Source organism: Neolamprologus brichardi, chromosome 17 (genome assembly GCF_056152115.1).
Source record: "Neolamprologus brichardi isolate AB-2024 chromosome 17, ASM5615211v1, whole genome shotgun sequence".
Lineage (NCBI taxonomy): Eukaryota > Metazoa > Chordata > Actinopteri > Cichliformes > Cichlidae > Neolamprologus > Neolamprologus brichardi.
In genome coordinates this window covers 31,945,648-31,960,880 of record NC_142120.1, presented here as the reverse complement: position 1 = coordinate 31,960,880, position 15,233 = coordinate 31,945,648, and the positions used below count along the sequence as shown (strand labels likewise).

Genomic DNA, 15,233 nt, shown 5'->3' with positions numbered 1-15,233 from the left:
CAAAGTCAAGTGTGCTGAGTGAGAGACAGAAAAAAAGGAAGATGATGATGATGCTGTTAGAACTGGCTCAGATAATAAAATACAGAGGGTAACAAAAAAGAAACAATGAATCCAGATATACTTTATGTTTCTATAGACTGTCTCACTCAATTAATGGTAGATCTTTTCAAGATTTTTTTAACTGTCATATTAAATGCTTTTCTCCAAGACTATCTTCAAAACACTACGTGAAGTAGATTCATGTATGAACTAGAGCAGGGCGATATGACCAAAAATATTTATCACGATATACATTTGAAAATTTGCAATAACGATATAACTGATGATATAATTGACACTAGACAAAATACTTTACAACTCCTCAACTTTATTAGTGCAAAAAACCCCATCAATGTATTTTCACTTAAACAAGCAGCTGTTTTTTATGTGCATTAAAGTTATATAAAAATTTAACAGTGCAAATGCAAATTCCTTGCTGACAGTTTAACCAAAAGGCATTTCCAGTGGAAATTGGCCGACATATCCTGAGCATAACCATGTATAATATCCACAAAACTTAAAAAGAGGTTATACACAGTACAGTATTATTATGTTGAAGCACAGTACGTATCACTCCGCGAGGCTCCTGCCTACGATAGCCGTAATGCTCCGACAATCCATCAAGTGGTGCGGCTTTGTAGCTTAGCAAAGTCGTACTAAAACATTTGACAGATTTTTGAGCGCCGTGTACATAAAATCATTTCAAGGTCAGTAAACACAACCAGAATTCATACATAAGGTACACAGGATTATAAGGGGCACTGTCGATTTTCAGAAAAATCAAAGGATTGATTTTAAGTGTGCCGTATTTTCCAAAAAACACGGGAATAACGACGGCCCGCTAGCATGCTCTACCAAAAATAGTGCTTTGTTGTGTATCTGACGGATGAAAGCCAAACCAGTTCCGCACCACTGAAGTTGCAGCATTTTTACAAACCAATTCTGGTTCATCCGTTTCATTCAATGATCTGCTGTCGCCGCCATGCTTTTTCCGCCGTGTGCGTATGAAAACAAAGGCACTGCGCATGCGCGTTTTACCCATATTCTATCGCGATATTTCAGTTTCCAACGTTGCCCAACATTATACCGGTATTACCGTGAACAGTATGATATGGCCCAGCCCTAGTATGAAATATGGTTGCTTGTGTAGTCAAGCACTAAAAAAAAAAACTAGATTCGTCAGAAACACACATTAACGTTTCCAGAAAAATGTACTTTGTTAATACTATTCTGATGTTTGCAAGAAAGCGTAGACAGCAAACTTAGACATTCTCTTACATGCACATAAACTCATCTGGACACACACAGCCATGAGGATCAATGGCTGGGAAAGTTACAGAAGCTCTGACAGTGTCTGACCTTGATTGGATGTAATGAGATTTAACCACAAGTCCACTAATCTGATGAAATGACCTACAGATTCACCTTGTGATGAATACTAAATAAGAGCATCGACTCTAGTTTTATTCACATGCTTATGCCAGTGTGTGCACTTGGATCACTCATAGGCACGTGCATGAATGTACGCACCCACACACATGTCCTTGGCCTATCCCAATCATACTTATTACTTTAAGGATCTTCAAAGAGTCCTTTGATCACCTCTTTGAAAATCATCTTTAAAAAAAAAACTGCAAATAGGTGTTAGCCTTTTTGAAAAAGAAGGAAGTGGGAAGTCAAGGCACCACTAGCTAAGATGAATTTCTGTAAAATGCCAGTGATCACTACTAATAAACAGATAATTCATCTACGTCAAAACTGAAAGCCATCATGCTTTCATGTTGACTACACCCCTTATGCTCTTTTCTTCCAAAACTATCTTAGAGCACGCTTACTATAATCATTTGATACAAATATTTCTCAAGTTTATTTTTTCCCCCACAGATTTATTGAAAGTTACTGACTACTCCAAGACTCAATTTTTGAGACCTCCTGGTCTGTGTTATAAACAATAAATTTCCCACACGTGGGACTAATAAAGGTTATCTTATCTTAAACAGCTTGAACATGTAGTTAACAAACAAGAAAAAGAAAAGTATTCATAAAGTTTAAAGCTATATATAGCTTAGTAAAAGCCTCTTATATCAAAGAAGTACTTTAACGTCTACCAATTTTACCACAGGCCATTAGTCTCCTATCCAAAAACAAAAAGTAAAGTCTTTAAACACTCTAGCTTCAGTGAGCTTCTGTTTCCACCACACTAACACATACACTATGTAAAGTACTGTGGCTTGTTGGAGGTTGTTGAAGTAACTCTGTTTTTAGGTGTGAAATCGAAGCACACTGTGTTGTTCTCAGACATGCCCGGATTAGTGTTGTTGTTCCGGACAATATGATTTGGCACAAGCATTCCCATGTCCTATCTTGACATCTAGCTTTAGATATACTGAGCCCAGCCCCATCGTTCATCGAATCAACGTTTTCAGACATTTACTCTCAGGATTTTTCCTACCATGCTTTTCCCTTCTAGTCAAATTTCCATTGATATGTTTCAATGCAGTACTTTGTGAACAACCAACTTTTCTGGAATTAACTTCTGTGGTTTACCCCACACGTCATTTGAACAAGTTTCAAGTTAACGTCTTGTCCATGATTGAGGTCACATGTACTGAACTAAACTCAGTGATACTCTGTATTTACGTTGCATGAATAGCTGTTTATGCAAACCCAAATTAGATCATTTGAGACACTTGATTACTGATTTTCAGGAATCTGTTATTTTGGCTATATTGATATATATGAAGAATGGAGAACTGATGATAGTTTACATTTTTTAATTCAAAGAAACGTATGACTTTTTTTTTTTAAAAAATGACAATATTCAAACTTTTGAGATGGACTAATTTGTGCAGAGGAACATTTCTCAGTTTTTGTTTCCAGGTATCTATTATGTATTATAAGCATGTTTTGCAACATTATGGCATCACTAATTTGAAGTTAGAAACAAAAATGTTGAAATGGACAGCTTATGGTTAACAGGTTAAAAACCTTTGAAATAATATAACGTGTATTAAGGAGAGAAGTACAAAATAATTTATTTCATCGTTAATGAGCTGCTGCATTCACAATTTCCAGAACAGACTCAAATTCAACTGCAGTCATTTTATTAATTACAGGAACACTAATAAAACCTTACATTACATTTGTCTGTGTAAAATATAACTACATTAGCTGCAATGCACCGTAACTATCAAACAGCATTACAGTTTCTATTAGGGTTAAAGTGATAATATGTGAACTTGGACAAGATGGGAAAAAAAGTTTCTAAAATGCACTGCGTGTCTGAACATGTAATTTAGAGAAATTTTTTCTTGTGTCATGAGCTACTTAATGAGAACGAGATGAATTTAGGGCTCAGTAATTATTTCTAATTCGCACTTTGAGGATGCTCAGCAGACATCTTGTCCACTCTTCTGCCATCGAGGGCCTTGATCAAACCTTGTACAAAGGTTCTGAGTCTGCTGCTGAAGCAGACAACAAAAAAGCCACTAAATGCTATTTTCTGAGGCAATGTGCGAGAAACAGAAGGTTAGCACGGCGGCTGGCGTGCAGCAAAATGTGACACACTGAAAATGAGTGACCTTGGAAGTGTTTTATGCTCAGGGAAGTTTGCGTGTGTGTGTGTGTGCGTGCATATGTGCTGACAAAACTGACTTTGCTCACAGTTTGCCCAGTCAGTGTGGCTGTGCTGCTACTTACTGCAGATTGAATCGGCTTCATCTGAACCGTCTGCGCACTCTACTTCTCCGTCACAGCGCCACCTAGCAGGAAGACACTGTCCATTCTTACAGGTGAAATCTGTGGCTGCGCACGTCTTCTTCGCTGTGTAGAGAAGAGAAACATTCAACATTATCATATGGCCTCAAGAAAGCATTGTGTCTGCTGATACTCTGATAGTCATCAACACAGTGAATGATTGAATCAGATTAGGAATCAATCCATCCATTTTCTTAACTGCTTATCCAATTCAGGGTTGCAGGCAAGAGACAGGGTACACTCTGGACAGGTTACCAGTATAACACAGGGCTACGAGGGAGACAACCATTCATACCTACAGCCAAGTCTGAATAAGCAGTTAACCAAACAACCAAGTCTTTGGACTGTGGGAGGAAGACCGAATATCTGCAGAGAACATGCAAACTCTACACAGAAAGCCCCAGTCACCCGGCAGATCCGAAACCACTATTAGACAATATAATTGATATTTACTTGGACATAGTCTCTTAAGCACAGCCAACAATATCTGATTAAAGCTAAAAAAGAAAAAAGAACAATACTTTAGGAAAGATGTGATGTAGAAGAACGCACCAAGAAAACATGTCAAATGTTTTCACTTAACAAGTCAACAAGGTAATTAAAATTGAACTTTAGTTGAGAGCAATTCTGAGCACCAACCAGTCCAATTTTAATTTAACCTACAGCAGGCAATGTTTCTACTTAGGCAGTCAGAGCATCAATGGTGTGTTCAAGTGCAACTTGTATCAGAACACGAGAGGGAATGAGGGTCGTTTGATTAGGTACCCTTTGTTTGTGCGTCTTCTTTGAGGCAGACTTAGTGGGTCAGGAACATGAGTCTGGTGATCCAATGTGAGATGGGTTTTATTTCTTTCGAATTCAAATAAATAACAGTGTTTCAGGTTGAATGAATGAGAAAAGCACCGGCAGCTTAACCAGGCCTCTTTCTGTAAGGATGTGCTGGATATACTACATGTGCTGTGGGGGTCAGAGGTTTTTCTCCATTTTTAACCACCGCATGATCCACCTTCCATGCTAACGCTGGCTCTGTGTAGCAGTGATAGCTTACGGAGTCCAAAGGTTTTGTGCAGTCACTTTCTCCAAGCAAATGGAAAATTGAAGCACTTGGGTCTGTCACGGGAAAAGGTAAAAGAAATAAATATATAATCTCTCCCTGACAGTGAGAGCCAGTGAACAAGAGAAAGCACTCACCTGGCATGTTAGCGATGCCTTGGCTCACCATGATGAAATATATTGGGGGAAGGAGGTGGAGGGGGTTGACAAATGGCAAGAAACTGTGCGAGTGTGAACAGCACTGTGCGTTTGGTGGTGTGTAGGCCAGCGTAATTTTATTCTGACAAGTGCATTTTTTTCATATGCACCAGATACCTGATCTGCTGCTAACACAGGTTAGATATGAATACTGTGTGGACTTACAGTAGTCTAACTGAATCATAGCTGACTAAAGAAAACTAGCAAAAGTCAAAAAAAATTGGGGGGTTAATACGGTAGAGCAAAAAACAAACACCAATAGCTTAGTTTAACGTTAATGGAACGAGATAAAAAGCAGATCAGGATTTTGTCAAAATTGTGAACACAACTGAGACCGCAATTTAGTTGTTTGGACACCATATTATTAGGAGAAAGGGTTTGGAGTGTGTGTGTGTGTGTGTGTAGTCTATGGTATCAACGAAAGCAGAGTAACAACTGAAAGCCCAAAGGAAAGCTATAATAAAGAAGCACACACTATGGAAAAGAGCATTATATCAGCAGTGGGGACTAATGCATTCTAAATGTGTACGTACAATTACTTAAATGAAATGATAATGTATGGCAAATTGAAGAAAAGTCAGATAACCATTTGCTCGCACGCTCACCTGTACAGTATTCATACCAAGTATAGAAAAAAAGGGAGTCTAGGGACATGTGGTGCAATAGATTGAAGAAGGTGTAGGCATAGAATAAATGAAAAAGAGCATATCTCTTGGGATTCCAGACTAGTCAGAGCCAGAGACAAAAGTAAATAGAATGAGAAAGAGAAGAGAGGAGAGACTATAGGGGCAGAGAAAGAAAAGACAAGAGGGATACAGGCTGTTGAGGTGGGGTCTTGCGCAATGGCATTACTCTTCACAACAGACCACACAAATCCTTTTCCTTCCAACCAGCATGTTAACATAAATACCACCTCTTCCACTTTACCCTCCTTGTTTTTGTCTTTCCCTCCATCTCCACCTACAGCCTGATAAAACACCGGCCACAGTGTACACACCAGAATATTCCTTCACAATACATCTCTGCTCATAGCACAACACAGTCATTTTCAGCATAAGACTGCCTAATTCGGATAAAGATAAATATTGGTTCAGGTGAAAGACGTACAAGCAGGAGTTAAAGTGGGATTTGACAGATGATGAAACCCTAGGACTGGATGTAGCAGTGCAGCACGGAAAAAATAATAACTTATAAGTAAATTAGTTTTTATTAGGCTGCGATACTACTCCGATATTCATTGATCTTTGGGTTTAGCAGACTGAATTCATCAAGATATAAGTAGATGTTTCACAAGCTGTATCTCCGTGTCCTGATCCTTAAACACAAGAAGCTAGTAGAAAAGATAGAATTCAACGAGAGAGCTTCATCACTTTAAACTGATGCCGTGATGCAACTTCAAACTGACCATGAACGCCGTGGCTGCTCTGAACCAACATAGTTGATCATTAGAAGTTTAAACTAACCAGTTTAGCTAGCACTAACTCTACCAAACTGACAGTTTGTTTCATGCAAGCTTGAATAAGACAAAATTAGTATTAATGTACTTTAATTTTAGCTTTGTAGGTTTTCACATGAACATTACGCTATTTCGGATCGACAAAACTTAACTCTTGTTTACAACATATAATACAAGAGTTTTTGTAAAACTTAAGTATCAGTTAACTAATTTTCTTCTTATCTAATTTCCCTGATGCCTTCCTTCTTGTTTTGGTGGGCAGAAATCATTTTCAATGATAGCACTCTTACACATCCCGGTTTACACTGGACACAGGTTTTTGGTTTTTTTGGTTTTTTTAAACCCACAAAGAACTGTGTTTTGTAGAGAATACTGGACATTTTAATTGTTCTGGGGGGGAAAGTCAGCAACTAATCTTCAGAAAGGGGTTGTGAAAACAGAAACTTCAATAAAATATATCATAACTAGACAATACCATTCATCTTGACATTTAAGGTTCTAAATAAAATTTCCCACACTCAGGTCTACGGCAGAACAGTCAGAAAACTGTAACAAAATAAAAATTCAAATAAAAACTCAGTTTTCAGCAACAGGCTTAAAAACTGACACTAAGAATAAAAAAATATCACTACACATCAAAAAGACTTTCGAATTTCACTTCTTCCATTACACACAGTAGAACTCCTTTAGTTAATGACTGTGGAAGGAGTTTAATAGCTGTAAAAGCATGCATATATTATTTTAGAACCAACTAGGAAAACATCTACACATCCTCCTAAGAGTTGCTGATACACACACAAACTGCTGCTTACATTTACATTCTGATGCTCCAAGACCTGTCATATACAGATGCCATCCATATGGAACAGCCTAAACCTGCCTTATGATAAGGTTATTTTGAGAGAGTGAATAATGTGCAGTGGAAAACTGCAGACATATTATGCAAATATACCCATACATACCTACCAACAAACCCTCATCCTAGATGTCAAAAATCTGATTTTAGTTTACTGTCAAAAACAAAAACACACCAATAACTCACACATAATAGGATTTAATTAAAAAACTGTAAATACATCAAGGATGTTCTATGTTGTATCAACATACTGCTTTTGGGAACAACTTTTTAATCCTCTGAGATCCCCAAAAATGTATGGTGTGAAGTAAAAACTTATTAACATTGAACGGTCACACTTGAATGATCAGTATTAGGAGGCCTTACATTAATACTGTTAGAGCCCAACCAATACAGGATTTTGAAATTGTTGAGCAGTAAAGACTCCAACAACCCCTTCCCTTGTTATTTTGGTTCCCACATTTAAGAGAGCAATGGTGAATGGATGTGCAATTGCCACACTGAAGTAAGGCGGTTAGTGCAGTGATCTTATAAAGAAACTAGAGTTTCTTCATAATGACAGTAGACTACTAAATGAATGCCAATTAATTGAGACATATTTTAGAAAACACATGTATGTTTCTTAAGACCTCTCAGGCTAACCATTTCCTTTTTTTGTGGAGAAAAAAAAAAGGTGTTTCTGATTTTACTTGGCTGACCTCATCCATATTTAACCTGGGTACATGTGTCCCATAACTTAAATTACTTGGACGCCCCAATGTACATGGTACCAGAAAAACTGCTCAAGGATGCAGCTACTGCACAAGCTATGGCATTCAACTAAGGGCACACTCTGGAGACCTTCATGATCAATGAGTGACTAAGCTGCCCTATCGACGTTCATACAGTCTACATTCTGTCCATACAAAGCACATACAACGGATTCCTCTCCATATACTCCTGACAACATGGTTTGAGACACTATAGTTTGCCCTGAGAAAAGGTAAAGGTCAGCGCCTGCCTTGAAGTAATTCAAATAACAGACTCCATTACACACACACAAACGCAAAGAGGGCCAGCAGAATGTAAATTAAACATCCAGCAGCTACAACAGAGGCATAGCCGTGTCACCTCTAATAAGGACCTGTTGACTCCAGCCCTGAAATGTTGATTTGCAATGGCAACAATGGCATGAAACAGACAACAGCGCTGTGGTGAGATAACTTTCCATCCTTTAATTAGAGGTAGTGACAGTTTTGAATCGGGTTTTAAGCACCCTGAATAAACTAGCTTTGGACTTCTACACTGCTTTGCCATTTGGTAGTCCTTAAAGTTAAGCTTCAGTCTTTAAAAATATGAAGCAATATTCACGTTACAATTTTTATTGCTATAAATGAAGCTTTAAATGTAGCTTTTTTAAAAATCCTCCCTGCCCAGCTAGCTTTTCTAATCATGATATGATGATACATACCAATGTCATGATAGCAGGAATTTGTAGTTGGCAACAATATCAGTAGAATTTTTTACTATCATTAATTTTTTATTTTTTATTATACGATATTTTGTTGATAGGACACAAACTAAAATATGAAGGACAGTTGCCAAGTAACCTACAAGCTATAACCTTATTACAGTACATGCTAGCATAAGCATTTGTACAACTTTAGACAAACACTAAATCCTCTTGAGCCTCGTGGCTCAAGAGTTGGGAGTTCGTCTTGTAATCGGAAGGATGCTGGTTCGAGCCCCGGCTTGGACAGTCTCGGTCGTTGTGTCCTTGGGCACACTTCACCCATTGCCTACTGGTGGTGGTCAGAGGGCCTGGTGGCGCCAGTGTCCGGCAGCCTCGCCTCTGTCAGTGCGCCCCAGGGTGGCTGTGGCTACAATGTAGCTTGCCATCACTAGTGTGTGAATGTGTGTGTGAATGGGTGGATGACTGGATATGTAAAGCGCTTTGGGGTCCTAGCTGGTTTTGCAGTGGCAGTGCCAGCTGTCTCAAGAAACCTTCAACTTGCATTTCACGATAAAATAAGATACTTTGAACATTTAATTGAAACTCATTCACCTTTAATTCTTTAAAACGATCTAGATGCCGGTCTCCCTAACCCTCGTCACAATCTTCCACATCTAATTTCTGTTGTGCCATGTACAGTTCTTCCAACGTATTACAAGCATCGGTTCTGTTGACTTCCCTACACATTACAAATGGACCAAGCAAGCAACTGCATTATTTCCAATGGACATCTATATCATCACTATTAATCCTGCAGATTATTTTAAAGAATGATACGAAGAACTGGCTTAATTGTTTAGAGTCAGATATGTCCAAGTTTTTTTTTTTACCCTGATGCCTATGGTTATTTCATAAAGTTGGGATAGTAATGTGTTTGAAAGTAGCAACCATCTGGATTGGCCCTGCGAGTTGCAGTAAATTAACTGATATTACTGAATCATTAGGTATCTCCAGTACCAGGGTCAATATCGGTATAGCAGTGCACTCATGGAGGGACCTTTCTTTGGTTTTAGGGCTCAGCATCAGCCTAACATGGGTTTCTACTGGCTTAGCTACATGTTTCCTTTCCTCCAGGGCTATTTGTGTGGAGTGCACAGTATTTCATCACACATTAAGCAGCTCATTCAGAGAACCGTCGTTGGGAAAATTTTCCATTACATAAAAAGAAGTTCCTGCAGGTAATCTCTTTTAATCTCTTTTTTATGCATAAAGTCACACAACACAGTCTTTGCCCTGTAACTTGTGCCTGAGCTTTCTCCAAATCCTACTTTTATTTAGCTGGACCTGATATTTAAGCTAGCGCTTAATTATGTGAACAAATAAATAAATAAATTACGTTTAATGCTGAGACAAATTCGGTTTAAAATATCCCAGTAAGAATTTACCAAACCCACTCAGTCTTTTCTTCTAGCGAGGAAGGCCAGACTAAATACCAGGGTAACCATGTTGCATCGTCAGTCATTCTATTACAGAGACTCAGCTCAAACTGTGTGCAGATAATTTGCATGTTACACAAAAGCCCATTTGAATAACTAAACCGACAAGAAATGTGTGACAGACGTAGACACAGAACTTCACCACTAAGTGTTTGAAGCAGCTTGTGCAGTCATCGCAGCAGCGTAAAAGATAAAAATCCTGGGAAACGCCGAACAAAGAACGGCTGTGTAAACTGATGATTAGCCAATGAAAATTAACTCTCCTCCCCCTCAACCTGTTGATTGGAGTTAATTTCTTGCTCACTGTATTTACTTGGCACATTATTCATTTTCTTAACTTAAAATTCTACAATGGGAAAGTTTCTGCCCGCCCCCGTTTTTTTCCCTTTCTTTCTTTTTTTTAATCCCTGGCTGTCCCAGAGATAATCTTAAAGCACAACCTATGTACTACGCAGTAGAGTACAAACCCTCTTGTAAAAGGACAGAAGGGAGGAAACAAAAAATTAGAGCCAAAAGGAGCCAAAAGGAGCAAGAGGAGCGAGATGAAGTGTGGGAGAAAGAGGAGAGGAAATGGATGGTCCTCCACATTGTTGTGATCGGCTAAAGAGCTAAAGAACGGAGCATGTCAGGAGAGCGAGAGAGGCTGTAAATCAGTGAGCGGAGGTGAAAACCACAAACGTAAGGGAGCGCACATTACTCAAAGAAATCTATGTGAGTGTGTGAGCAAGAAACAAAGACGGCAATGGAGTAACGCAGAATAATGTTGGTCTTTTAAGGAGATCAAAGGCCTATCAAGCTTCCCTAAGTTGCAGACAGAGATGTAGCGGGGAAAATACTGGGATAAAATGGCAACCATTTTTAAATTATCCTACTTATTAAAAACTAAAAAGGAAACTCAACTGGAAGCAACACCTTTAGGTATTCAAGTATTGAAAAAGTATATCAATGCTAAACCACATTAACTCTAGTTTCAAACAGCAGCCACAATTGGCAGCAATCATCACTGTTACCAAAAAGCCTAAAGTCAAGGCCAATAATCTAAGGAAGTGCGCTTGTATGTGTGTGTACATGGCCATGAGACTGATGCATGCACTACAAAGGCCAGAGATGTGAAGAGAACTCATGGACAGGCAACTCAGACAGCTGGCCAGATCAAATACGCCATATATTATGCTCCTCTCACCACATCAAATACCACCTACCAGTTCAAAGAAGCGTGTTACAATTTTTATGATCTCCATCTCTGGACACAGGAGAGTCGGGCCTATAGGGCAAGACGTTGGCTCTGGATTTCTTTTTCTTTTTTTTCTTTTTTTTTGGGGGGGGGGGTACAAAAACAAGAGAATAAATAATGCAGAACACCAGAGGTGAGAGTTGGGCAGGGTACCTGGGTGACACTTGCACCGTGTGGTATTAAGAAAGCCTCTGAAGTTGAGCGTGGTAAAGATGAAAGAGACCGCAGCAGCAGCGGACAGTTGGGGAGCATTTCCCAGTGACCTGAGGTGCATGCATGCGCCTTTATGTTCATCTTCCAGCATCATATGCAACACCTAGCTGCTTCTCTGTAAAACAGGTTTATATATGTAGGTGAAAATATTTTAAAAATGAAATGAAAAAAGAAAGAGGCACACCTAACTACCCAGACCTCTTATGAGATTTTAACAGATAGTTTCTATTTTACATTGCACAACTTTTCTGATATTTACGGTAAAGTTATTTTAACCTGGGCTGCCTTTTCCTTTGTCTTTACGGTAGTCCAAGTATGTACACAGGACACACAGTTGTTTGCATTGTAACTTTACATGTCAAATGTAGCTGAGGAAAAACAAGAGGAGAAACTCAAACTACACCATTTTCAAAAGCTCAATTTTTTTATTTTACTTTTTAGATTTTATTATTTAAATGGATAATAAACATTGTTGAATTGCTGCTGAATTGTACTTTATTTGTTTTATTTGACAGCCAGCTCTTGACTATATACAGACACTGATACAAATTCAAAACGTATTGCATATTGTGTGAGGGGTTTTTTGTTTTTTTTAACTGGAAATCAAATTTTAGTTGACTACCTCTGCCGCTGCTTGTAATATAGCCCAAGAAATGACACTACAAAAATATATTAGTGTCACAGGCATCATATAGGATATGTTCAAGGACCAATTTCAAAATAGGAAGCAATAATGTCAGGAAAGCTAAGGCGCATTATAGAAGAAACGCCAGTTTAGTTTCCCCTCATATTCAACTGCTTCCCGGAGGTTAATCTCTCATCGGTGTTTGTCTGCATGAGTGTGTGTGCCCATGAATCTGTTTATACCTTTGCTTAAGACTGTACCTGTGTACTTATTTTAAGACAAAAGCTTGGACCGCATTCTCTCTGTTCAAAGCTTCCAGAGAAATATGAAGAGTCTTTTATGAGAATCACTTTGCTGTGACGGGGATTAGCATTAAGAGGAGCTCATGAAGAGAGGCTGTGGTGCGGAATAATGACGCAACTTTTACTATTTAGTTTTAAGGCAGTGTGAAAGCAGAATTACCTTAGTGTGAACAAATGCACAAAGCATCGCCCCAGGAAACACATTCTCACACATGCACACACCTCAAGGATACATTGACAAGCACAATTAAAGTTGCGTTTTTGGCATCGAGTGTGTTTGCCTAACATCTTCAGCAAATATTAATGCTATCAAATTACTACTAAAGTCCGGTTTCTGTTTTTCCACCCGTTTGACATTGAGTGAAAATGTTGCATATAAACAGGTCTTTAAACTAAAGAAACCAATTATAAGAATTCTCTTACTGACTGGTTTTATGCGTCCACTTTATTTGATCTAACAGAGTAATCCTTCCTCTTTGTATGCACAACACAAGCCTGTGTCTCCCATCTAGAAAAAAGCAGCAACTTCATCACGTTTTCTCCCGTCTCCCTGCTACTTGACCTTGGCTAACGCTAATGTGTGCCTGAGCCAATAAGTGTGTTAATATGCATACAGGTGTGTGGTCCACTTTAGTCTTAAATCATGCTAAAATGATGCTAGTGGCCACTCCAGCCCCAAGATGTCTAGCTCAACTTTTACTCTCCCCCAAATAGAGGGACTATGTAATCAGTTCCTTTGTTTGTTAGCAGTCTAGTGTCCATAGTTTTCAACATATTACTTTTTAAATTTTGTGTGATTGTAGACACCGTTAACCACATAACTGTACAACAAATGTTTAAATTTTTTCCAATACAATGCACTATAGCAGCACAACGGTGCCTTAACGTTTGGCAAAAAAAATCACACACTACAGGACACACTATGGCTTATAAAAGCCAAAGATTTCAGCCCATTCTGCTCCAATCATAGGGGTAAAGATAATAAAATACATCATTTTAATATGGAAGGCTTCAAGGTCATAGGTCAAAGGTCAGGGTCACTTGAATTAGGAAGAAGCTTTACTTTCCATTGGATCATCTCCAAACTTTAAAGCAATATATTAGTCACTGGGGCAACATAACATTGAGCTCTTTGTAACATTTTTTGTTTCGATAAAAATTTGAGGACGCAAAAAGAATACACTACACTCGATTTGAAACTGAGGGTCCTTTACTCTGATACTATCCAGTATTGTGTGCCTAAATGGTAGACGTCAGACATACTTTTACAGCTTTGACAATTACCAATCATCTGGTCTGTATTTTCTCCATCTGGCTAAAGAGAAGAAAAAAAAAATCTGTGTTTTATGTTGTTTTTGTCATTGTGGCTCTGTGTTGTTCCCGGATCCTGGGATTTAACTCCCAGAACGCCAGCGTTTGCATCAGCCTTATACCAAAGCCTGAGACCTCCCAAATTCTGTCACATCCTAAGTGTCCCCCCGCCCCCTCTTTCCCTTACATAAGTGGGGCATTACAGCTCTGCAAAGCAGCTTAGAAGTGAAGGGCATGAAGCAAGACAACAAAAAGAAAATGGGGGAAAAAAGAATTAAAGACACAAGATCTGATGGGATGACATTACAGGAAAAGTATCGGCCTGCTTTATGTTGTGCTTCTCTACGCACATACTGTCGTGTTTTTCTAACCTTTCCCCCTCCTCTCCAAACCTCATCCTTTTTTTTCTTTTTTTTTTGGGGGGGGGGGGGTTCATATGTCCAAAATACTTTTTTGCTTCCTCTTTGAGACGAACAAATCCAAGTGTTTTTGTCGTTGTGCCGGTGAGTGGAGCATCTTGTATGAGTGACCTGAGAGCGGTGGCTTTGTGCGCCGCGCTGTTTTATGTTCAGAGACTGCTAATTAAGTAGGATCACAAAAGGGGCCACTGTGGGAGCGCACGGTGAGAAGCAAACGAGGCCGCGCTTGTTTTTGTTTTGTTTACACCACGATGCCCCGCTAGTCCTTCAAACCATTATGCGGGATGAGAGGCGTGAGCAGCGCATCATACCAGATCTGTCGAGCACAAGGAAGCAGAATAGGTCGCGAAAAGTGTGTGTAAGCAGAGGCCTTTAACAGGTGTAAGTAAACAGTGTGTGTGTGTGTGTGTGTGTGTGTGTGTGTGTGTGTGTGCGCGCGCGTGTGTGGGCAGAGAGACGGTACTCTTTTCCAAGAAGAGACTATGAGGTCATATCTTTCTGCTCTAGTACCGCTCATTAGAAATGACATATGCATAGAGCAACCTCGCTGCTCCTGTATTCTCTACTACCTCTATATCGGTGACATCGAGCTCTCAGACTTGACCTGCATTGATTTATTAAACACAGGCACTGATACCGACCCCGTTACTCGCATACATGCTAGCATTCATGCACACGCACAGACACACATGCTTGCACACACTTCCTCCCCTCTACCTCCACACGCCAATCTCATCAGAATATCAGGCGCTCAATTGTTGAGACAGTGCCATCGACTCAATATAGAAACCCCATAAGGCTTTGCATTCATGAAGGATCCATATCGGACACACTGTATCATAA

The 15,233-nt window shown here is 39.2% G+C and overlaps 1 protein-coding gene across 3 annotated transcripts in view; it reads right to left on the bottom strand.

The window, feature by feature from the left end:
* lrp8 (low density lipoprotein receptor-related protein 8, apolipoprotein e receptor) overlaps positions 1–15,233 on the bottom strand; it is a 178,114-nt gene that overhangs the window by 91,237 nt on the left and 71,644 nt on the right. For all 3 annotated transcript variants that reach the window (XM_006804008.3, XM_006804010.3, XM_006804009.3), the window contains exon 3: positions 3,739–3,861. In XM_006804008.3, the coding sequence (XP_006804071.2) occupies positions 3,739–3,861 (123 nt within the window). The remainder of the gene's footprint in view (positions 1–3,738; positions 3,862–15,233) is intronic.